The 25,818-nt window shown below is 32.4% G+C and overlaps 4 protein-coding genes across 6 annotated transcripts; 2 read left to right on the top strand and 2 right to left on the bottom strand.

Moving 5' to 3' along the window:
• Positions 1-527: 527 nt before the first annotated feature.
• On the bottom strand, positions 528-4,177 carry LOC140991330 (eukaryotic initiation factor 4A-8-like). Its single transcript, XM_073461246.1, has 5 exons — positions 4,027-4,177; positions 2,744-2,813; positions 2,504-2,610; positions 1,876-2,306; positions 528-1,439 (listed from the first exon to the last, which is right to left on the bottom strand). The coding sequence occupies exons 2-5, from the start codon at positions 2,809-2,811 to the stop codon at positions 804-806; spliced, it is 1,242 nt and encodes a 413-aa protein (XP_073317347.1). The 5' UTR covers positions 2,812-2,813; positions 4,027-4,177; the 3' UTR covers positions 528-803.
• An 838-nt stretch (positions 4,178-5,015) lies between these two features.
• On the top strand, positions 5,016-11,065 carry LOC140991630 (dihydrolipoyllysine-residue acetyltransferase component 2 of pyruvate dehydrogenase complex, mitochondrial-like). 2 transcript variants are annotated; one of them, XM_073461711.1, is made up of 19 exons: positions 5,016-5,260; positions 5,937-6,037; positions 6,684-6,774; positions 6,864-6,943; positions 7,037-7,077; positions 7,399-7,454; positions 7,549-7,623; positions 7,727-7,819; positions 8,326-8,568; positions 8,695-8,767; positions 8,975-9,072; positions 9,468-9,553; positions 9,640-9,715; positions 9,880-9,947; positions 10,013-10,079; positions 10,156-10,251; positions 10,337-10,439; positions 10,524-10,619; positions 10,702-11,065. In XM_073461711.1, the coding sequence occupies exons 1-19, from the start codon at positions 5,222-5,224 to the stop codon at positions 10,770-10,772; spliced, it is 1,653 nt and encodes a 550-aa protein (XP_073317812.1). In that variant the 5' UTR covers positions 5,016-5,221; the 3' UTR covers positions 10,773-11,065. The 2 variants fall into 2 exon arrangements, with proteins under 2 accessions (XP_073317812.1, XP_073317811.1); XM_073461710.1 differs by having other exon boundaries at positions 5,937-6,030; positions 6,668-6,774.
• A 9,530-nt stretch (positions 11,066-20,595) lies between these two features.
• On the bottom strand, positions 20,596-22,535 carry LOC140990927 (uncharacterized). Of its 2 annotated transcripts, none has more exons than XM_073460795.1 (4): positions 22,350-22,535; positions 22,107-22,246; positions 21,815-22,003; positions 20,596-21,165 (listed from the first exon to the last, which is right to left on the bottom strand). In XM_073460795.1, the coding sequence occupies exons 1-4, from the start codon at positions 22,423-22,425 to the stop codon at positions 20,797-20,799; spliced, it is 774 nt and encodes a 257-aa protein (XP_073316896.1). In that variant the 5' UTR covers positions 22,426-22,535; the 3' UTR covers positions 20,596-20,796. The 2 variants fall into 2 exon arrangements, with proteins under 2 accessions (XP_073316896.1, XP_073316897.1); XM_073460796.1 differs by having other exon boundaries at positions 22,329-22,495.
• Positions 22,536-23,574: 1,039 nt separating this feature from the next.
• Positions 23,575-24,400, top strand: LOC140990928 (mitochondrial import inner membrane translocase subunit TIM23-1-like). Its single transcript, XM_073460797.1, has one exon. The coding sequence runs from the start codon at positions 23,642-23,644 to the stop codon at positions 24,155-24,157; it is 516 nt and encodes a 171-aa protein (XP_073316898.1). The 5' UTR covers positions 23,575-23,641; the 3' UTR covers positions 24,158-24,400.
• Positions 24,401-25,818: the final 1,418 nt, after the last annotated feature.

Genomic DNA, 25,818 nt, shown 5'->3' on the forward strand with positions numbered 1-25,818 from the left:
AATTTTCTCACAAAAATTTAATAGATATGATGCCTGTGAATGAGCACTAATATATATTTATCACATGCATTCAATCTACTCTAGTCTCTATAATTAATTCAAATGTTGTTTAGTACATAAATGTCAGTACTAACATAAGATATTGTACGGAATGGAAAAAGAAACCAGTTGAAATAGCATTTTTGTTTGTCAATTGTGTGCATGATTCTGTTGTTCTAAAAGAAACTTTGTGAAATCTGCTAGTTGTCATTAATTAGGTTGTTTTAAAAGAAACTAAATGCATGCTTAAAGAACTCCCTTGCAAGAATAAATATCAGATAGATTGACCATGGATAAATAATTGTGTGAAGCATTTTATGAAACCATTGAGATATATTTTTTTGGTTTGCATGATGGAAGAGGCTAAAGTTCGGTTATTTATATAACTAAACTATGTTACAAACTCTTGAGTTTGCGCTACTTCTTCAATAAAATATGGAACCACCAAACCAGACATGGGGCAGATTAAGGACATTAAAGAAAAGAAGAACAGAAGCTAAAAACTCCATTGAAATAAAACAGACTTTGAGTTTCAAAATTGAAGTAAGTTACAGAAACACTACCTAGACACAAAAAATGCATTAGTATATGTGACCATAAGAATGACATGGATTCCCATGCACAGATTATCTATGCTAAGCTTCCATTTCATCAGATGGTATAAAATTTAAATCGACAACGAACGAAAAGAAAGAGCAGAAATTAAAGCTCATCAACTATCACTAAGAACCTTCAAAGGCTATCCCCTTGCCTCGAAAACCGCCTCAAAGAAGATCAGCAACGTTGGATGGTAGTTCTTCAATGACAACATTGTAGAACTTTTGAATGTCGTGAAGCATTTTCTCATCATCCTTTGTGAGGAAGTTTATGGCAACTCCTTTTCTTCCAAACCTTCCACTTCTACCAATACGATGCAGATAGTTTTCGGGTTGAGTTGGAAGATCATAGTTTATGACAAGAGATACTTGTTGAACATCGATACCACGAGCCAAGAGATCGGTGGTGATAAGAACACGAGATGAACCAGTGCGAAATTCACGCATGATAATGTCTCGAGAGTTCTGGTCCATGTCTCCATGTGTGGCTGAGACAGTGTGATCACGGCTTCTCATTTTGTCTGTCAGCCAGTCGACCTTTCGTCTGGTGTTCACAAAGATGACACTTTGGGTGATGGCGAGGGTTTCATAAAGATCACAGAGTGTCTCCAATTTCCACTCTTCTTTATCAACGTTGACATAGAACTGCTTGATACCCTCAAGAGTCAGCTCGTCCCGCTTTACCAAAATCCTCACTGGCTTGTTCGTGAATTTCCGAGTGATTTCAAGAGCTTCAGGTGGCATTGTAGCTGAGAATACCCCAACTTGAACTTTAGATGGCAGCAACTGGAAAATATCATATATCTGGTTGTACGAAACAGCTCATCATCAGAAAAGACGTCAAAGTGAGTAAATTTAAAACAATGCACGTATACATATATATCCTTGCATTTGAGTGCATTTGGATAGAGAATAAATAAAGCAATTTTTTCTCTTCTTTTTTTTTAAGTGATGTTTGAATTGGCTTTCACTTCTAAAAATCATTTTAACAAGCTGAAATTAAAAGGCCAAACGACCAAAAATGTGTGGTTTTAACAAGTTGTAGCATCTTTTCATTAAATAATTAAATCGTATATCCAAAGATAAAACAGCTACTACTTTTTGAGAAAACTTGAAGACACTACTTAAAAAAAATCATCAACACTCTATTCAATAAAGGAATCTTCAAGCTAAGAGTTTGTGTATCCAATCTCGCTCTTTGTCCATTGACATGGCAAAGTAGACCAAGAAAGAAATGCACCTGATCCTTAAAACCACGTGATAGCATCTCATCAGCTTCATCTAACACAAACATTCTGATGTAATCAGCACGAAGTGACTGTCTACGTAGCATGTCAAATACGCGACCAGGGGTGCCAACAACGACATGGACACCAGCTGAAAGAATGCGTTGGTCCTCCCTCACACTGGTTCCACCAACACAAGCATGGACCTTAATGCCAAGGTAGTCACCAAGTGCTCTCATAACCTTCTCGATCTGTTGAGCAAGTTCTCTGGTGGGTGCCAAAACCAAGGCCTGACACTGAGTTATATCGTAATCAAGTTGTTGCAAGATGCCAGAACAGAAAGTAGCAGTTTTCCCAGTTCCAGACTGAGCCTGCTGAATGACATCAAGTCCTTTACAGAATGGAACAATTCCTCTCTGCTGGATGGCAGAGGGCTTCTCAAAACCTGTACAAAGAAAAGGCAAGCAATTAACAGGAGCATTTTAACATCTATTGTAACAATACAAAATAAAACTAGCATGATCAAAGACTAAACAAGCACTCCAATTCACCTTGGGTTAAAAAACATCTTGGCTAAGAATTATATAATAGGAAAAAAGGTCGCCCACATAATTAATTTAGAATATCACGACTCATACATACCATATGCATATATGCCTCTAAGGAGATTCTCTTGAAGGGCCATAGCATCAAAACTATCATAGACTTCATCATAAGATGTGAAGAACTCTTGTCCATCAGCTTGGAGCCTGCATCAGAAATGGGACAAAGAAATTCACCTATGTTACAACCTAGTACCTACCATTGCCAAAAATTCCAATGAACGGCTCCCGAAACATGAACATATAGGACTATGAGTGAATGAAATAAATAAATACTTACAACTCATTCATTTTTGTGTCATATTGACGAGCATCAAATTGAGATCCTTCAGGAGCCAAACCTTCCATAGCTGGAATGTTCTTGATATATTAGAAAATAGAAACAATATGCCCATTTTCAAAGTGTGGACATCGAGAAAACCAATTTCAATAACTGCAAACCAGGATACATGACTGATACCAAATATTGGGAATTAAAAAAAAGGAAAAAAACCAAGGAATAGGTGATGGAATGCAAAATTAAAATTCAAACATGGATCAAGGATCCCAAAAACATCATTTTAATGGGAATATGTCACGAAAGAGCCAAACTTACAAACCATTCAGTGTAGATTACAAATATTAAATTCTTTTCTCTTGTTTGGGGAAGATAGTCTCAGACGCAAAGAGCTATACTACAAGAAATATGGCATCCTTCTCAAAAGTAGCCATTTCACCATCTCCCCCCAGATGCATCGCGTGAGACAACTTTGACGCGAAATGAAGGAACTCATGCCAGAAAAATTAAATCTTAGAACAAAAAATGTGCATAATGTATTAGAGATAGCAAATCTTCATTGAATGTGTTGAAAAGATGTTCAGAAAAAACTGCGATGGATGATAGCATGTTGTTAGTGGACACAAAAACAAACACCATATCAAAAAATTGAGGGGGCAACAAATTATTGTTTCAATCACTTGCACAAGGGATACCCTTGAAAGGAAAAATGTAACAGAAAAGCCAAACTTGAATGGCTTGCCAGCATTAAACTTATGTTCCCATGTTTGGGAAAGTTATTCTGAATGGCAAAGGGCAGTATCGAAACTGGGAGAAAATCCACAACAGATAGCAGCCCTTCTAACCCCTCCCCATAATTTACCAGGCCCACAGGCTCTGAAACAACCAAAGATTCAATTTTTTAGACCAAAAACCACAAAAATGAAAAATAAAAAGGACAACACAAAAGAAAACCTTTAATACACTACACAGTTCATCTCCTATGCTACTTCAGTAAACGTAAATAATTTGAGAATTTTAAAAAATATGCACTGAAGCATAAGCATTGTCATTGACACACTTAGATTCATACTGTGAAGATAAAAATTGCCTAATCAAAAAACCAAATCCTACCAATTTCAAGATCTCCCAAACTCAACAAGCAACGACACCTGATTCCAAAAGAAATCCCACCAGAAACCCAAACATATTTATCATCAACAAGCTGTCACCTTTTTCACACAACACAGCCAACATAACACAAACCGAAAAAAAAAATTTTAAAAGGGAAGTTAAAACAGAAGAACCTTTGAATTTGAACAAAAAATGCTGAAGATTGCTTTTGTCGTAGAATTTGCTATGCTGTAGCTTCCCCTCGGATCTGCGCCTTGCTGTTGGAGCCTGGATTCAAGAAAAGCTCCCCCTTCCCGGTATACATTAGGCATTACACGTGTCTTTTCGTTTCTCCATGTCTAACTAAATAAATTTAAAATAAAGTTATTTTCTAAAATTTTTTATTGTTGGTGTATAATATTTTTTAAAATTATTTTCTTGATTTTTTACTTTAACCGGTGTTTGGGCTAAAAATAATTAATTATCAAAGCCCAATTTAATGGCCCTTTAAGTGTGGCAGATTGATTTTTGTCGATTCAAAACTGGTCACAGAGCGCCAAAAGGGAGAAGAACGTGGGAGGATAGATGGAGATCGTGAGAAAGTAGTGAGAAAGATCATGGGCTCATGGGGGAGTGGAGAGAAACGGCACAGTGCTGGGAAGAAAAAGACATCGACAAACAACTGAAAGAAAGAAAACTCAACTCTACAAACAAATCTGCAAAATACTCTCTGATAAAAATTCAATCTTCAAGCAATAGTTTTTCAAGCTTTCCAGTATATTTCTAGCATTTTACGTCTTCTCGTTTTAGATTTCAGCAACAAGTTATTATATTTTTCAAGTTTTGATGAATTCCTACAGTTTTGTAAATTCAAAATCATGTTAGGGGTTTATTTGCATCAATTTCCAATAATTTTCTTTATTTTGGCATTGCATTTGTTTTAGGAGACTATAACTGACGGTCGAATTTAGAATTCACGTCGCTTGATATTTAGAAGTTAGCTTTTTACTTTTTTTCTACACAAATTAGTGCAACTTCGCATGTGGCACGCTCGCAAATCTCAAATATTGTGCAAACAACCAGCAACTACGATAAAAATAAATGAAACATTATATAAATAATATGTAATAGATATATAATATGATTAGATGCATCAAAATTGTCGTAAATACTTTTATTGTATAGTAAGAAATTTCTATATTTTTTCAAATGAATTTTTTCAAAGACGAAATTTTTATTAAAAACGAGAGAGAGAGACCTGGTTGTGGAGCGAAGAAGCGTATTAACAAAACGGAAAGTGCAGTGAAGGTGTGCGGATCCTGCTGACTTCCCCAAATCAATTTCATTCTGCGGATTACTCCCAATCTGGTGAGGAACAGGGCTCTCGTCATGACTTGCGCTTCTCGATTTTTCAGTCACCCCAAAAAGGTTGTCCATTTCTTATGTTTTAGATGATTTTGTTTCTGTTTTTTATTTGATGCCCTGATTTCGTTTTGTCTATACCCGATGGTTATTTTGAGTGTTCGTGTTATTGTTACTGTGGCTGGAAAAGTTTCTTCGTGGATTGGTATGGTTTTAGTAGAGATTTTGGAGCTCAATCTCGATTCTAAATGTCATAATTCCCTTTTTAAATCTGAGTTTGGAACTTGGGAGCTTACCGTGGGTGATAAATTTGATTATTGCCTTTTATACGCTGACTTGGGCAAGTTTACTGTTCCTTTAGCTTGTTAAGGTAATGAATGACTTGGTCATTTTGAATAACATGATTCATGATCTTTTTTTTTTTGAATCCGAATATTTTGTTTTTGAGTATGTTTTGGGGCAGCTTCTTCGTTAAAACATCATCATTATCCATTATTAGTGTTTTTTCTATCATTTCATGGTAAAACGTGAATGAGTTGTATTGAGGCGATTTAAACTAGAGACAACGTTTTTCACTCCTCCATATCTGCACTTACGCATCTCCTCTATATCAATGTTACTCATCAGATGGACGACGGATCTGCATTCCCTTAATTATTTTTCATGAAGCATTGTATTTTATTTTTTTCCATGTGTATTTTAATGACTGAATTGTTTGTGTTTTCCCCCACTCACTTTACAGTTCAGGCATGCCCATATTGTTCTAAGAAATGATCGTGCAATCTTGATGCGCTGGTTTGCCAGTGATGCCAGACCATCAGTTGATAAAGTAGATAGTAAGTGGTGCCGTACTTCTATCTGTGATTGTTTTCCTGCTGCCTGAATGTTCTAGTCCTATTCCAGTAGAGGGGATACTAATCTCTGAGATGTTCTTCATCAACAAAGTCATTGCACATTGATGTTCAAATCAAGAACAAGCTATCTTCTTGAGCGACATTATGAGTTTGAGTATGGATGTGTGTGTATGAGGATAGTTATTAGAAGCATAACCCGTGCTTAGACAAGTATGTGTGGTAAAGCCTAGATATTAGGTGAGATGCTCACTTTATTGAAGTGAATCATCTAGAGAATGATGTGCTTGAATCTAAAATTATAAAAAGTAATCTAATATGTGGCTTAGAAGATATTAAACAAGAATCAAATTAATAATTTCATTTTCAATTTTGCTAACCTTACAATTAATGATGCGAGCTTGAATAGTTCCTTGAGCTTTGAAAACACACCAAGGACGGGGCTTCATTTTTAAGGCATGCACTTTATTGAAGGTCATGTCTTAGCTTGTGTCGAGGAACAAGGACCAACCCTCGCTGGACCTTGAGCCTAGGCGCATATCTTATGGACGTTTAGTAACAATGGTTGTGAGTGTATAATCTTAAGATTTATGTATTCACTGCAATGTGTATTGCGGTACAGAAATTTCAAGGTTCAGCCAGCATGGTCATGGGAATGAGCATGGTATTTCTAAGTTCTCCAGTGGAGGTTGCTTTAATATCGGTAATGGAGCGGGAAATCCTACCAAGGTGATTAGATTCATTGAAAAATTTCCTGCTCTCATTTTCAGGCATGATATAAGAATATAAAAGTTTGATCTTTTAATAATGTAATGCAGGTATCAGCTATGGAAATGCTCAGGGGAAATGTGAGAGCAAGGAAGATGTATCCACCAGCTATTGGGATAGTGTTTAGCAGGTTACTAAGATTTGTTTTGTTTTTTGTACCCTCCATCTGTACGTGTAAAATACATTGATTCCTATTGGCCCTTTTCCGTGTGCATGTTCCCAGTCGACAACCAATTCCAGCCAGAAGTTTTTCAACTGATGGAGGTTAGTTATCTGTTGTCCTCCTGTCTGTTATCACTTTGTAATCTGAGGCCTCATACTTCCAGTGGAACCATTAAGTTGTGGATATGTTAAGAGTTGTCTGATTTCATGTTCACGATAATTGAAATTATATGTTTCGTATCGACATATTGAAGTTGTTTCTTTCATAAATTAAAGTTAAAACTCACTGTAAGATGTTTTATGTATGACCAATTCCATCTACGGCTTCAACCTCATTTCTAGGATGCTGTATGATTTCGGCAAGTTTTGCTGTTTTGTTTTGAGACATATCAGTGTAACTCTAGATTTGTTGCTGCCTTTCAGGTCTTCCACCACACCAAGTGATTGGGATGCCTTCTTTGTCGCCTACAATGACAGAGGCATGTAATTTTCTGGTTTTCTCCGAGTAATCTCCCTTTTTCCTTTTGTATGTAGAGCTGCATACTAAATGCTTCTTCTATTATTTTAATGCAGGGTAATATTGCAAGGTGGCTGAAGAAAGAGGGTGATAAAGTTTCTACAGGAGAAGTGCTTTGTGAAGTGGAGACCGTGGGTCCTTTTTGTTTGCTGTGTGGTTCTCTTGACTGAATATAGTTCTCTCTGTTTCATATAAATCTGATTTTCTATTTTTAAATCCACTTGATATCTCAAGGACAAAGCTACAGTTGAAATGGAGTGCATGGAGGAGGGATATCTTGCGAAAATTTTACGTGGGGATGGATCAAGTGGGATTAAAGTTGGTGAGGTGTGAACCTGATATTATGTGAGAATTTCTGATTAGAATCTCTTGCATATCCTGCAGTCTGTCTCTAGATATGTGGAAAGATGCAACACTTGATCAGAGGCTTTTACATTGTTCTTTGTTACAGTTCTTTCAGCTTTGCATGTGAACCGATTCTATATCTTTCTTGGTCTTCATTTGTCATGCCCTTATTACACTTGATAATACATGCTGTTGAATGACATCTTTGGTTTTGTGTATAGTGCTCATCCAAATTGAATAATCTTTCTTGAACTAAAATAAGTTTTGACAAAAATAAAGTTCCATGCCGTTGGTAAGTGTACGCACATCCTTGGTTTTCTTGAGACCCGTTCCTTGTGCTGAGACCTAGTCAATGTTGTGATTGTATATCAAACTAAATAGTTGCATCTAATGATCAGATTTGGAGACAGAAACACTGTTGATAACAAAGCATGAATATAGCTACTTATTTTTGGATACTGATTCAAATATGATATGATTGTCTCTAGATTATTGCCATTACTGTAGAAGAAGAGGAGGATGTTGCAAAATTTAAAGACTACACACCTTCAACATCTGATGCTGCTCCTGCACCAAAAGCACCCTCTCCTCCTACTCCACCAAAGAAAGAGACAGAAGAAGCGCCTGTTGCTGCACAAGAGCCAAAAGCTTCCAAGCCCACTGCACCTTCTTCAGGAGGAGATCGCGTTTTTGCTAGTCCTCTTGCCAAGAAACTAGCGGAAGATCATAATGTAACTTATATGCTCTTACTACAAACATTACACTACTATTCAGTTGAAAAATATAAAGTGATTATATGTTCCGTCTTTCCAAAGTGCTGTAGTGCTGAACATTACTCAAACTCGTCATAAATGCAGATATCTCTTTCAAATATCAGAGGAACTGGTCCAGGAGGGCGCATTGTAAAGGCTGATATTGAAGATTATCTTGGTAGTTCTCTTTTCTTCTGCACTAGCGTATAGTTAGTGAACTGATCACCTGATATTTGGTTGCTATTGAATTTATATCACCTTTGTTGTTCCCCTTTTCTAGCTTTCTACTGTCCTTTTTTTCTAGCTTCTACCCTTCATATTATTGGATCAAGCAGCTGATTTTTTAGACGGTTTGGTGATTCATTTTACCTTCTCTTTTTTGTAGCCTCTCATGGCAAGGAAGTCTTACAAGCTCGCAAGCTTGACAAGACAATCTCTGGTGACCTAGATTTCACAGACATCCCTCATACACAAATTAGAAAGGTAAAATTTAGCATCTGTATTTTGATTTTTAAAAACTTTTATGTTAGATTCACCATCAGGCATCATGGAAATAGTACTTTAGGCTTCACCATCCTCTTCTCGTCTGCATAAATATCCTCAACTATGAAGTTTTGATCTAAGATTACTGAGTTACTTTAAGTTTTTATTATAGAGCTAAGTTTTTATGAACCTTGCCATGCCCTAATTCTACTTGGAGATATATTTTTCAAAGAGACTTTTCTGTGCTAATGACAGTTGTTTTTTGTTGGTTTGGGGGATTGTTAGCCAGTAATGCAATTCCTCGTACCAAAAACTAAAATTTGATGATATCATTGGCATGCCAATTGCGATTCTGAGTTCTTTGTTCACTTAATACGTGTCATCAACTGTGGCAGATTACGGCATCACGATTGTTGCAATCAAAGCAAACCATCCCGCACTATTACCTCACTGTTGATACATGTGTTGACAAGCTTATGGAGTGAGTGTTAAGCTGGCCTAGTTTTGGGTCATGAAAATAATGCATGGAAGATTTTTCGTTTCCTCTTATGTTCTCATTCTTTTTAGACTGCGCGGCCAGCTAAATGCATTGCAAGAAGCTTCAGGTGGAAAAAGGATATCTATCAATGATCTTGTGATTAAGGTACAAGACATTGATGTAATTATTCCTTCTTTTGTGTAAGGTTACCTGTCTAGTGTCTTCCTGTGCTCCCTTTTCCTTTTTATTCTGTTTTTTCTTTGTTGACATCGCTTAAAAAACAGAGGTGGGGCTTTATGTGTGTCTCACTACCAATTGTTTGACTGCAGGCTGCTGCCCTAGCTCTTAGAAAAGTCCCTCAGTGCAATAGTTCATGGACCAACGACTTTATTCGCCAGTAAGTATGTTCAGTGAAGAATTTGTTTTCAATATAGCCCGCTAATCATTTTCAATCCAATAAAGGTATCACAATGTGAATATCAACGTCGCAGTGCAAACGGATAACGGATTGTATGTGCCAGTAATTAGGGTGAGTGATTGCCTTTCTGAATGTTCAAAGGTTGATCAGTCCTTGTTGGTGACACTTAACCTTTTATTGGTTGTAGGATGCTGACAGGAAAGGTTTATCCAAAATTTCCGACGAAGTCAAGCATTTAGCTCAGAAGGCAAAAGATAACAGCTTGAAACCCGAAGATTACGAGGTGAAACTAAAACAGCACTTCTTTTGCTTTTAGACCGTGTAGTGTCTTTATATTTTACATAAAATCTTTAATATCCTCTTTGCAGGGGGGCACATTCACCGTGTCAAACTTGGGAGGGCCATTTGGTATCAAGCAATTCTGTGCTATCATCAATCCACCTCAATCAGGCATTCTAGCCGTTGGTTCTGGTAAGATAATTCACATCTCTTCGCAATTTTTACAGTTCTGCTACATATCAGTTAATCCTCACTGATTAGAACCTATACGCTCAGCTGAGAGGAGGGTAGTACCTGGTACCGGTCCTGACCAGTATAGATTTGCTTCATTCATGACGGTAACGTTGAGCTGTGATCATCGAGTTATTGATGGTAAGCTACTCTCTTAGTACATCTCGAAATGAAGCCTTGAATGGCTGCCGATTTAAGGACATTATTTTGATACTGTTTTTAGGTGCCATTGGTGCGGAATGGCTGAAGGCTTTCAAAGGTTACATCGAGAATCCTGCGTCGATGTTGCTTTAAATCCATTTTTCAGCTTCTGTAATTTTGCCAACTTTTCCTGTTTTGATCCAAGTCCCATGGAGATACGAGATGCGATCTCAAATTTTCAAGCTTGGATGTGTTTTCCATTGATTTTATCAGTATCAATATGCTGTTTTTAGAAATAATCTATAATACTAACATGATTTGTCTACAAATAACGGGATACGGGGCAAACTTCCTGAAACTGCGTTTTGCTCTTTAGATTATAAACTTGCCAAGGATCTTTCTACCCCCATCCCTTGAGAGAATATGTTAAGGCATATTTTATTCTTTGAATAAATTTTTTTTTGTTATATACTTAGTTGTGTTGCCAATTTGCTTAGTTTAAATATTTTGATAAGAGAGTGATGGTTTCATTCAAGAAATACAAAATTTTTATTTGTGAAAGAATTATTTTATTTGAGAAAAACCAATGATGTCATGCTTGCAAGACGGAATCTATTTGTGTCATACAGTGATATTTGTTAAAGTTAAATGCTATGTATACCACTTTGACGAATCGATTGTGTTTGCTTTCTTTAAATAGATTAAGATATAATTAGAGATTCAAATATTATAAGCAAAGTATCTATTTTATTACTATTTAATTGATGAAATCATCGGAGAATCAAATATTATAAGCAAATTTTATGTTTTATTGCTATTTAATTTAGTTAAAAAATGTCTGTACATCTTTTCAGGGGGCAAATTATTGATAATCATTCATCTCCAAGCATAATTTTCTTCTCTGTCTTTTATTTCTTTGAAGATTTGTTTGAGCTCTCTAATTTTTTTCATTTTTCAAAAATATCCTTAATCTTCGTAATTATGGTACGTTGCATTGTTATACTTATCGAATATGTTCTTAACGATATATAATCCAAAGACACCAAGGTTTTCAGCATATATATCATGTTTCATATGATTGATTTTTTTAAATGGCTCATCATTCTTTCATATAATAAATTAAACAATTTACCTCTTTGACCGGAGTGTTGTCGGGTTGTATCCACCAGGTTTATAGATTGCTCCTCGTAGTCCAACCACATAGTCGTAGTAGATGGTTCCTAACGTAGATTCCTTAAACATTATCTAGCACAATCATGTTTCATTTCCCACCTCATGATGTATAGCAAAGTAGTTCAATTTAAAAATAATACATGAGATGTACAGTATGCATTGGACTTTTTATTCAACACATATATTTTATTAACTAGAAATAATGTACGTGCGTTGCACGTAGAAAATATATATTGAAGTCATTAAAATTAGAAATAAAATTATTTAACTCAACAAAAGATAATGATAATATTATTGTAAATTTTGACATCGTGTTAATTACGCATATGTAACTAATTTGAAAAAATCATATTTGTTTAATTTAAAAAAATATTTGGACTACTCAAATTTTTCTCATATATTTTTTATCATATTGTTTTCTTTATTATTTGTCGCATTCTCTTAACAAATGCATATATTTTATTATAATCTTCAATTATTACAATTTTTTGGACAATCAATGATCTGCAATTTTTTTATTTACAATGTTGCTGGTTATTATTTTCTTTCATGTAAACTGACAATAAGTGTTAATGTATGTTTCTAATTTCCTAGTCACCTTTAATTTATTAGATATTTATATTTGATAAACTATATATTATTATAACAATCTTTTATCACATAAAAAGTACTGATGTATTAATAAAAAAATATTGATTAAATGTTGTTATTATTATCACATAAAAAATACTGACATACTAATAAAAAAATATTGATTGGATGTTGTTATTTATTTGTAATTTATATTGACAATAAATCATCTTTTACCATCTCCTATGACATATTTTTTAATATTTCATTTTAACACATAAGTATAATGAACACAATTAAATTACTAATGTCATATTGGTATTATCTTTAAAAAATAATATGTTTAATTTTATTAATTGTTTAAATATCTTCACGGGATAATTTGTGTATTTTTATTTTGAGAAAAATTAATTGCATTTATAAAGTTGAAAAGTAAATATAACTTTATAGTATAATTTATTTAATTTGGAGATTGAATTCTTTATATGGAAAACAACACTTCTTCTTCTATTTTTATTTTTTGTATAACCCAAAAGAATTAATATTTTTTATCTTTTGTTATTTACCTCTCAAAGTAAAAAGTTATAAAAACAAAAAAAAAAAATTTCATGTCTACAAAAATATTTTTATTTATTGTTTTTTTGTCTATTTATTTTGTTATTATATGTGAACATATACTCTATTTCATTGTCTTAATCGATCGACATATATCTTCACTATATAATTTGTGTATATTAAAGATGAATAATTCATTTTGTAGCTTTTTTTATTACCTAAACTTAGGCTGATATATTAAGATGTGATATTATACATAAATATGAGAATTTTAAATTTTAATTTATTTACAATTNGTGATTATGACTTTTTTTAAATATCTCCATTCTCACTCAAGGATCAAACTTTGTTTATTTCTCATTTTGATGATCAATAAATCCAATATTTCATTTAAATGTTTCTCTTAATTATACTTACATGAATTTTATTGTATATTTCTTCAATTTGAAAAAAATTAATTATAATTCAATCTACAACTATATCTGAAAACTGAATAATGCTTCTAAATTTAAAAATCGGGTAACATGTAAGGGACCAACACTTAACTATTTTCAAACTTTAATTAATTTAATTGATGTAAGAAAAGATAAATAAGAAAATCTAAATCATTAGATAAAAAATAACATATGATAATGTGGGTAGATAACATCAAAAGCAAGCAATTAATAAGATAGACAACAATAAAAACAAGTAATTAATAAGGAGATAAATAGACATTCACATGTAAAGTTTAACTATAAAATTTTCAATATATGTGCTGAATTAATTAGAATTTTTTAAATATATTATGTTGATAATTGTTTTTCCGTATAAGTTAGTGATTGAGTCATTGTGAACATTTTTTTTAAAAAAAAATTCGTGTATTTAGTTATAGTAATGGTGTCTTATGAATATTAAATGAAACAAATTATCAAGATAAAAAACTAATCAAGAAATTCAAAAATATGTGGTTACTTAATTAATTTTATTGACACGCTCTTCAGTTTGTTGATTTAATATATGTTAAATCCACAATCACTGAGTTTGANCTAACTATAAAATTTTCAGCATATGTGTTGAATTAATTAGAATTTTTTAAATATATTACGTTGATAATTGTTTTTACGTATAAGTTAGTGATTGAGTCCTTGTGAAATTTTTTTTTTAAAAAAATTCGTGTCTTTAGTTATAGTAATGGTGTCTTATGAATACTAAATGAAACAAATTATCAAGATAAAAAACTAATCAAGAAATTCAAAAATATGTGGTTACTTAATTAATTTTATTGACATGCTCTTCAGTTTGTTGATTTAATATATGTTAAATCCACAATCACTGAGTTTGACAAGAATTCTTGGAGAATAAAACATAATACAATAAATTACTGGATTGTATTTTTAATGAAATTTTATATATTTTATATATATGATTTATTTCATTTATAAAATTGAAATTTTATATATTATGATATAAGATTTGTTATGCATCGTAACATCGATAAATTCACTAAAAATTTATTGGTTTATATTTTAATTCTTGTTACCACATAATTTTGGTTTCGCCCCAAACTTTGTGTATTCGTTTGTTTGAATCTACTGTTCCACATTTTGCTAAGACTCATAACATGTCAAACATGAAAGTAGATATTAATTTAAAGATATGATAATATTTATTTATTGCAATAATTGTGTTTATTATTCACGATACTAATAAAAATAACTTAAAAATAATATGTTGACGAACATATTGTCAGGAATCTAAAAACACATTTCAAATGTCAACTTTGACACTCGATTTTATGTGACTACCAAAATATCTCAACAACCCACAATTTATGCACAAGATACTAACATCTAAATTTTAAAATCAAGATGATATTCTCCCTTTTACATGAGGAATTCGTAATTAAAAATCGATAATATTATATATATAGATATTTAATATAAACCCGTGTGAGCTCATCCACATTTAAATGGGTTGACAAAATTTCAACACAACACACTTAAATTATTTGACGATGTGATAATATTTATTTATTGCAATAAACGTTTTTATTATTCACGATACTGATAAAAATAACTTAAAAATAATATGTTGACGAGTCTAATTACAACGATCTTTTATCGTATTTTATTCAAATAATTTATAAATATAAACCACAAAAAAATATTGGTTCAATTTTTTTATTTAAACACATAAATTCCAGCCAACTGTCACAATTATGATTTAAAAATTAGAAATTTTTTTTAAATAAAAATGGTATATCACCATAAAGTTTTTTTGCATAAAATATTTTTTTATAAAAAAGACCAACTTAAAATAATGAAAATTTGGATTCATAATATTTATTTATTGCAATAAACGTGTTTATTATTCACGATACTGATAAAAATAACTTAAAAATCATATGTTGACGAACATATTGTCAGGAATCCAAAAACACATTTCAAATGTCAACTTTGACACTCGATTTTCAGTCACTACCAAAATATCTTAACAACCCACAATTTTTGGATAAGATACTAACATCTCAATTTTAAAACCAAGATGATATTCTCCCTTTTACATGATGAATTCGTAATTGAAAATCGACAATATTAGATATATAGATATTTAATATAAACCCGTGTGAGCTCATTTAGGCCCACCTTTAAATGGGTTGAAACACTTAAATTATTTGGCGATGAGATAATATTTATTTATTGCAATAAACGCGTTTATTATTCATGATACTGATAAAAATAACTTAAAAATAATATGTTGACGGGTCTAATCACAACGATCTTTCACCGTGTTTTATTCAAATAATTTATAAATATAAACCACAAAAATGTTGGTTCAAATTTTTTTTATCTAAACACATAAATTCTAGCCAACTGTCAAAATTAAAGAGAATTAAAAATTAGAATTTTTTTTTATAAAAATGGTATATCACAATAAAGTTTTTAACCATATTTTATTAAAGAAATTTTTAAATATAAACTTTTGCAAAAAAATATTTTTTAAAACTAATAAGTTATAGTCAAAGTAACCAAAAAAAAATTAATAAGACACCAAAGAAAATTCATAATTCATCAATGAACTATTTTTAAATTTTAATTAATGTCTACTCACGTAAGAAAGATAAATAAAAAAATTCTAAATCATTTGATTAAAAATAACATATTATAATGTGAGTAGACATAAAAGATATCAAATACTAATTTACATAATAAAAAATAAAAAATATCCAAATCATTAGATTAAAAATGACATATGGTAATGTGGGTAGACAACATTAAAAGCAAACAATTAATAGGAAAGACAACGTTAAAAATAAGTAATTAATAAGGAGATAAATGTAAATTCACATATAAAGTCACATATTTATATATATAATAGATACATAGTAACCTCCTATAAAGGAAGAGGAACTTGCTTAGCTACCTATAATAGCCGGAATTACAACACATATACAATAAATAAAATTATTTCAAGTTTATTTTTAGAGAAAAATGAAGAGGTTGAATGATGTCTTCATCTTTCTTCTGTCTTGATATATATAGAAGTCTTGGTGAATTTGAAATCTGGACTTCAAATCTTGTGAATTATTCTGTCAATTGTGGTCAACAACATCTTGTGAGTGATGGTCCTTTCAACCACTAGTTAGTGACTTTTATTTATCGTTGGTTGAGTGGTCCATCTTCCACTAAGGGAATAATTTTAATGGTGGTCCATCTTCCGCTAATGGAGTGGTTAGATCACATGTCTGTTTTATCTTTGTCGGGGAATCATCTGCTTCTCTGTGGTCCCCGAGGAAATTGTTTTTTGTGTGGTCTCTCACCATTTGGTTGTGTCTCTGCAAGATTCTTTTAGCCCATTCTGGATCAAAATCATTTACCAAATTCTGACTCGTTTTGGTTCGAGCATTCTTGGCAGATGTTTTCTGATCATCTTCCCACATGAGCCATGTTATAGAATTTCCGACGAGTTTCTTTGCTCTCCGACCGCTTTCTATTTCACAGAAGATTTCTTTTCTTTTCAAATAGGTCTTCTGCAAAACTTTTTGTTCCTGTAATAGTGTTTAATATAAATTATCCATTTACAGAATTATGATAAAGCTTAAATGAAAACTTGACTTTGTCCATCTCGATTAGACAGACTCATAGATCCTATGTCCTTTTGGTAGTTATGTCATCTTCAGTGAATGAAGTAACGAAGGGTGTTTTTTCTACTAAAAGATCTTTGATAAATTTCTGAATATTCGTATCTGACATTCTTAGCTTGATAAAATAAAGGCTTCGTGTTAGCCATTCACTGCTTGTTCTGGTGTTATGCTGAAGAAGTATAGCTACAAAATACCTCAACTGGACAAATAATCATTGTTTTTGTCCATGTCTCGCGTACTGCTTCCTAAATCCACTTAGGTATTCCTAAAATTTCCAAGAAGCTGAGTAATATAATATAAACTGAGGCAAGAGCCCCGAATTCATATCATGCTTTGATCTCATTTGGATATGAATTTGGTTTCATCCATACCCTATGATATTTTTCTGCTACATCCACCCGAATTGTTGTTGGGTCAATACATATTCTTGATTTCAATTTCTCCCAGTTCTATTGATATACCCGAAATAGAGAAACTGCAAATTTATTAGTATCAACATTAGATTTACCCTTGTCTGTATGATGTCTAAAGTTGATCTCTCCCTCTTCAGTCCTCGAGGTGAAAGGTTGACTTGAAGACTCTAGCTAAAGATCTGAAGTTTCAATTTTTGTTTTGACCGAATCATCTGGAGATTATCCTGACTTAACACTTGTATTTGGGATACTTGAATTCCATGCTACATGTATAGAGTCATGTACTCGAAGAATTTCTTCTTGTCTTTCAATGTTTTTTCCCACCTTTTGCTTTACATCATATAACGTACTATCATAATTTTGTATTGTCTTTTGGATTTATCTAATATCTATGTAGAGTTTAGATGAATCTGATACTATTTCTAGGAACTTATTAGACTGAATCATAATTTTACTCTTGGATTTTGATAAGTTATACTTTGCTCATAATAATTGAACTTCGCTACATCTTCTTGTTCCAAATATTCCAAAATATTGAAATAAGTCATACAAATAATTAATCTCGAACCTGTGTTCGAATCCATATTATTTGAGAAAATTATCCTCCTCAAACATTTTATTAAACGACAATAATAATTTTGTATATTTGAAATACTTTTACCTCGACTCTGATACTATTTCTGGCCCAGTAAATAATCAATCAATAAAAGTAACAATTATAATGATATTTTTGTTATTTTTAGCATTTTAGAGAGTTTGAACAAAAAAATTTTAATATAAAAATGATGATAAATTTATGTTTTGATTTGGAGATTTATTTTCAATTTACCCTCATTGAAACTTGTCAACGGAGGTGTACATCTATATACCTATAAAAGTATGGATAATGAAAAAGTTTTCCAATTGTGAACGGACATAATTACCCTTCACATGTTTACTTATTCTCATTATTAAATAACATATGTGGTAATTTCACATTTAGTATATTAATTAATAATTAATACTAATTAACCACATTTTATGGTTATGATTTTGTACTTTTTACTTTCTTCCTTTGTCTTTCTTTCATTATAATAATATTTAATTAAGTCATATTTCATTTAAAAAAATTTATTTCATTACATATATACATATAAATGTGTGGACGATAGAAAAGTTTTCTAATTGTTGTAAATAAGTGTGAGAAATAAAGTTGATATTATATTTATATTTTAGTTTGTATGTAGCAAATATGTCATCTTCATGTTCTTAAATATTTGAGCTAATTTTTAAAAAACATACTATTAAATTTACTTAATATCAATATCAATTATTTTTTCATTTTAATAATTTTCTTGGATTTTCATTTAAATTTTAAATTGAATTAATTACGTTATTTATTGTTCTATTTGACTATAATTTGAATACATTCAATGAATTATTAAAAATAAATTTTAATGTAATTAGATTTTAAAAAAAAACTTCAAAAAATTATATATATGAAGGACCCATGATAAAGTATCTGAGTACTTTGAATAAATAGTCATTCAAATAAATTCTAAATTAAATCTTGACAAATGAAAAAATGAAAAAATTAAAATAATCATTATTACTTTTAAATTAAATATAACGATTTGAATTGAAAATAAAATTATATTTAATCAAAATTTTAAATTTTTTTTGTCAAACTATTAATTTCTAAATGCATGAACAAATATAATATTTTATAAACCTAAATTTAATTGTGAATTTAAATAATATTAATCAAAAAATTAATAAAATTGAATCAGAAGTACCTATAAAAGTGTGGACAAATGAATCGTTCATCCCCATACATTGGATGATATTATACTAGAAAAATATTGTTGTATAGTTGCTAAAATGATAAAGAAATATGTAGAAAATCAATCAATTTTTTTATTAGTTTTTTCCCACTAATTTTGATAATAAATAAAATAAATTGAATGATTAATTGTTTTAATTACTTTCATAGATTTTATTTTATTTAAGTCTCCCATAATTATATATTATCAAATAGTACTCAATTATAACTAAAAAAATGAGGGGATAATGATTATGATGATACATGACACTGAAGATTAATTTAGAGTGATGATATTTTTTTCCCTTTTCTGAGATAGAATAGTGGTATTTCAATTATTAATTTAAGGAAATGAATCTCCATTTAATAAAATTATTGGAAATAAAGTTTTCTTAATTCACTGGTTTAAGCAAATATATCTAGGGCATAGAAGGGGTTAGGGATGACAACTTTCCCCACGGGTTTGGGACCCTGCGGTGAAAACCCGAAACAGAGATCAGATCCTCGATTTTTTCGGGTTGGGGTTCGAGATGAGGTATTTTTTAAAATCTCCGAAGCAGTTCGGGACGGATATGAGCTTACTATCCCCATCTCCGAACTCGTCCCGCCCCATTGTCATCCCTAGAAAGGGTGAATGGAGTATTTATTTACTTTATTTTCAATTCGTTTGTTTAAATATATTAATTTTTTTCCTCAAAATACAATTTGTGTTCATAGGTTTTCTTTAGCTAATGTAATGTTTTATTATTTATTTACATAATTTATTGACTAACAAAATGTAGTTTTTGAAAGATTTTGAATTTACGATATTTACGTGGTTATAGTTTAGAATATAACTCAAAATGAAAAATTGTTGTCACATGTTCTTAATTATTCCAAAATTATAAGTAAGTACTATTTTAGATTTTCAAGATGTATTTTTTAAATTTTAGGAACATATTTATCAATTAATTGATGTAATGAGTAGATAAATATCAACATCATATACTAAAATGTTTTCTACCACTTTTATATTGCTTAATTAATTAAAATTCATATAATTCTATTTACATTCTTATATTGCTTAATCAATTCAAATCTTTTCATATCATTGTATTTGTATTGTTATGTTAGTTCAATTTAATACTTAATCTGATAAATCATTATTCCAAATTCTTATAATTTGTTTTGATCGATCTTTTTCCGAACAAAATGTTGTTTGATGGATTGGATCACGTTATGCAAAGAGTAAAAAATATTTTTATTATTAATTTATTTTCTTGTTATTTAGAATATGGGTTCATGTGCGGATGCACATGCTTTTTTGCTAGTCAAAGAAAAAGGAGGAAAAAACCGAAAGAATGGAAATTATACTAACTAATAATCAAGAGTAAAGCTTTTACAATGTCCAAGAATCCATTCACTCGATGAGTTACAATAGGGGCCAATCCTACTAAAAAATGCTTCGGATCAACATTGCAAACAAGCACTCGAAAACCTCTCTGTCTTCCCTTTTGATGAACCAAGCAGTCAAGACTTTTTTGAATCATAATGTCCGTGTCAATCATCCCGCATATCTACCTTTCTCTTGGCCTGCGCAGCAAGGCGGGCATCTCTCTCCCGCTCGAATTCTCTATAATCAGTACGCTGCAAGAAAGAAACCTTGTCTAGGTACTGATTCGAACTCTTCTTGTAAGCACCTAGCTCGTCTTCCATCCCTATATTGTCGTCCTTGAACTCACCCCAATCTTTCTTTGTCTTATCAAGAACACTTAGTCTAGGTTTCTTTTTTATTTGCTCTAGAACGGCATCAACAGCAGAAACAGCACCTGCTGCAGTCTTACCTTTATCAATTGCCTCTTTTGAGGCAGCATCAACAAGTTTCTTCACTTCGATTTCCTCACCGGCAAAGTCTCGAACTTCGGTAACCTGCGGAGAGCACGAAATTGGACAAGTATATGCCTGATAAGTACACTGGTGAATTTAATAAAATGTAAAATGGAGAATGTAACTATGAAAAATGGAACAAAGAAGTTTTGAGTTTTTGACGGTGAGCTAATCCACAGAAAGTACGACAAAATCTGAATTCCTTTCGATAAATAATACAGCAACATAACATCCTCTGAATTTTCTATTTCAAAGTTCAGATATTGATAGAACAAACCACAACAAAGGGGGTAAAGAGTACCAAAAGTTATACATGAAGAAGTTTCAGTTTAGGTCTTCATCAGGCACGGATTAGAAAAACGAAAAAGCAATACTCAAGATCAGAAAAATGAAAGAGCAATTTCAACAAATAGCTTTACAAACAAAAACCTTTACTCCTACAAGTTCCCGCAGCAAGACCAGATTGGAAACATTTCTTCTCTCTGTTTTTATTAACTTTTTCCTCGAAAGTTAAGCTCCGCCCTACAATTGTTGGTTTTGACACGGAATCCTACCTTTCATTATAAATAAAAATAATAATATGAATCATAGAACAGTGAAAACTAAGTTACAAGTGCAGGTAGAGAAGACAATAAAAGAATCAATATAATATTTTGTGAAAACACCCATTCAGCATTAAAAACAAACAAACCTCAACTTTGCCCCTTCCTGCAGTGGTGGCAAACCCAGCGGCGTCCTTAACTGCTGCAAGAGCAGCTGCAGCAACTCTTTTGGCATCCTCACTGATACTACTTTGAGTGATGCTAGGTGGCTTGTCTGGGATTCCTTGGTCAGGAGATGGTGTTTTCTTTGATCCCAAGCCTAGATAACCCATCCATCCCTAAAGTAAATTCATGTTACTCACTGTTCAGTGAATAGTAAAATATTTAAGCATACAGCACACTCTTTATGGAAAGATAGGGGGGTTTAGGGAAGTTCTTTACAGCTGATGAAGTCTGGGAGGAATTCTTTCGAGAACTTTTATTTACAGTTGAGCTATGCATTTCCAACATGGTCTTGGTCGATTTTGCAGAAACTCCGTTATTCATTTGCTGCCAAATAGCATCTATGCGAGCTTTTCTTTCTGCGTCAGATGGACGTGCACAAGTTGCAATGAGTGCCCTTCCAAATAAAAATGACAACAAAGGAGAAAACTGAGGATTAACCAAGGAACCAAAACATCTAACCCATTTCTTCAGGCAAAGGTTGTGAGTTGGGAGTCTGAGAATTTTCTTGCGTAGAATCCGGCCTGCACCCATCCATCTTTTCCAAACTGCCTGAAACATAATTCCGGAAATTTATCCGAGTGGAAACTGAATGCACTTAATTAGCACCACCTCAGTTTTTCACTTCATACAGCAAGAAAATTTTTGGTAATGACAGCACAACAACATCCGCTACATAAAACTAAAACAAGAAAAGAGTTCTGCTCTTCGAATATCTCCTGATTTATCAACCTTAAGAAAATCGGTGAAAAGTGGAAAATGGCAACCTTAAAAACAGATAATAATTCAATCTACTAGTATAAGTAAAAGACAAGAATAAATATTATTAGTCCTTATAAATTCGGGACAACTGAAATAAATGCAATATATGAGATGAAGATAATAGTTTGTGAGTTATCAATGTTTTTCTTTCAAATATAATTTAAAAATATGTCATCATTTATCTCATGGAGAATTACAATATTTGAATATTAAAAAAATAAATTTGAATAAGTTTCGAGCAAGTTACATTTTTATATTTATATTATGAAATAAAGTAAATTTTTTCTTATTTCAATACATTGTTTAACCATATATTCGTGAGACCGCTTTACAAAATACTTATTCTATATTTAATATTCCAAAATTATTTAGCTATGTAGGATCCATTGCAAGAAAGGTTTATATATCTCAATTACAGAACGATTTTCAGTTGTTGAATATATCTAACATAATTTTGGAGTCTCAAATATAGTTTTCGAGCTCAATAAAAATAAAAATTAATTTTGAAAACTAAATTAATTTTGAATTAATTTTTTAAGAAATAATTGGATTAATAATTATTATTAGGTCTATATCTATATTATTTTATTAAATTTAAGACATTTAATCTTAGACTAACTAAGTGTCATGATTTGTTTTAATAATTATATATATTAATAAAAAGTTAAAATTTTAATGTAAATTATATGTAGTTCAGCGGATAGAGTCATTGTTTTTTTGATTTAGGTTATAAATTCAATTCTTATTGAGATTATTTTTTATTCTTTTATTTTTCAATTTATTTTTAATTTATATATCAAAATTACATTTAATTCTTCGTTAATTTTTATATTTATATTTTAATATTTATTTAAATATAAATCAAATTAATTATAAAAAATTTGCACAAGTATATGATTAGAAGTGAAGTGAAACCTCTGTTTAAACAGCAAGCAGAAGCGCAGGCAAATACCATCTCCGTCTTCTTCTCCCTTTGCCTGTAACAACCAACAATGGCCTACCAGTCCCGAGAACACAACGATTCCACTCGCCGGCTTTACAACCCATACAAAGATTTACGACCGGAATATCTTTTCCAAGAAGAGTCGCTTGCGCAGCGCCGCTCCTGGGGTGAGAATCTCACTTACTACACCGGTATCGGCTACCTTGCCGGATCCTCCGCCGGAACTGCTAGGGGTTTTGTCTCCGGGGTGAAGTCGATCGAGCAAACCGACACGATGAAGCTGAGAATTAATCGGATTCTAAACGGATCTGGTCATACTGGTCGAAAGGTCGGGAATCGGTGCGGCGTCATTGGGCTGATGTACGCCGCTCTTGAGAGTGGAATGATGGCTATAAGGGACGAGGATGACATCATCAACAGTGTCGTGGCCGGGTTGGGAACTGGAGCACTTTACAAGGCAGCGGCAGGACCGAGGTCTGCAGCGGTGGCGGGGGCCATTGGCGGCGTTATTGTGGGGATTGCTGTGGCGGGGAAGCAGGCGTTGAAGCGATATGTGCCCATTTGAGTTTCTTCTTCTTTCTTTTTTTGCTTTGCTTTTTGTTGAAGATGGTCTATTGTGATTATCGGCAGTGAAAAAGGCGCAATTTTTATGATCATATAGCAATGAATTATGCAGAAAGTGGAGGATCCTGCATCTATAATACATCTTTGTTGCTTTTCCTTGGCTTATTTGGCTCTGAAAACTGATTTTTCTCTATCATAGAAGCACACAAGGTTCGTGCATGCCTTTGTTTCCGGCCCTTTGGAATATGTTGTTCACTCTCGTCACTTTCTCCAACTATTTTTGATAGGTATGTTCTGTTTTCACATGGCTTCTTCTTCACCATCTTAGGGTGATAAACTATCAAGGCTTTCTTGAATATTTTTTTAATCCTATTTTCAACGAAGTGAAAGGAGTTTGTTGTAGCTTAAAATTTTTAACAAAATGTATCGATCAAGGGTCAAGGAATTGAACCGATCGAGCAGCACAATGAACAACTGGAGTACTTTGCGAGTGAGTCCCTTCAGAAAGAAAGCAGGGATAAGTTTAGTTATGGAAGATTTGAAAGCTCGAAATCTTAATGACATGCCAAACAGAATCTTATTGATTTTGGCTAAACATATTGGCTTAGGTTTCAAAACAGAATCTAGCTACTACTATAGGAGCATAGGGTTCAAACAAGAACATACATATTTTTTTGTTGCACGTCAATTACCACATAGTCACACACTACACAAGACGTAAACCTAGAAAAGCTCATAACACAAACAAAATGTACCCACATATGTAAAATGCTCCTTAGGATCAATTAAACACCCTTGCTAACTCTCGAGTTATACAACACTCGAGTAGTCTTAATTTTAAGTAACCCTTCTAGCATTGTGCTGCCGGACGGGAGAGCTTGCACTTTTCAGGAAGCTGCATGGCAAGAGTCGGATCAATGCCGAGTGAAGGCAACATCCTTGAGTTCTTGAAAGAGCAGAGGCACGACATGTTTGCATGGGATAGGGCGGAGCAACAGGTGGTCGAGGGCATTGGAGGACTTGGGAGCGCAGCCGCTGGCTCGCATGCCATGAGACCCTCAAAGGTCATATTGCAAAGCATTTGGGCATTGGCCAACTCAAGAACATTTATGTTGCTGGCTAAAAAAGACACAATGAAAAACATACTGAAAATTTCAAACTTTCGATAGGAGAAATCCATTGATTATTAAGGAGTCTTTGTGGCTCTATACATACTATATGTTGGTTTATATACAAGTAAGGTGGTGGGGTCGACAAGCCGTGAACTTACATAGGCCATTCATTTTGGCACCAGAATTTAGTGTCACGGACTATAGATTAGTGGTGCTAGAGAATTTCGTTGATTTGTGTATCCAGTGGCCAGTAGATTCAGTGTATCACTGCCCATTATTTGCAATACGACACACGTGTATCCATTTTTCTTTTTCTTTTTTTTAACGTGTGACATCGCCATCGTTCTGCACCCAAATTTTCACTCAGGATTAACTAAGCTAAAGTGTAATTGAACTGGAGTAGACACATCCTCCCCCATAGTTTCACTTCGTTGCCATACAAATAAAAAGCCATGGCAAAACTATTTAAATCAAAATGGTCAATCTCTTCTTCGATTAATCAGTTCTAGCAACAAACACTGGAAGATCGAAAATTGCATAAATAATAACA

The sequence above is a fragment of the Primulina huaijiensis genome, chromosome 13 (genome assembly GCF_012295235.1).
Source record: "Primulina huaijiensis isolate GDHJ02 chromosome 13, ASM1229523v2, whole genome shotgun sequence".
NCBI classification, from domain to species: Eukaryota; Viridiplantae; Streptophyta; class Magnoliopsida; order Lamiales; family Gesneriaceae; genus Primulina; species Primulina huaijiensis.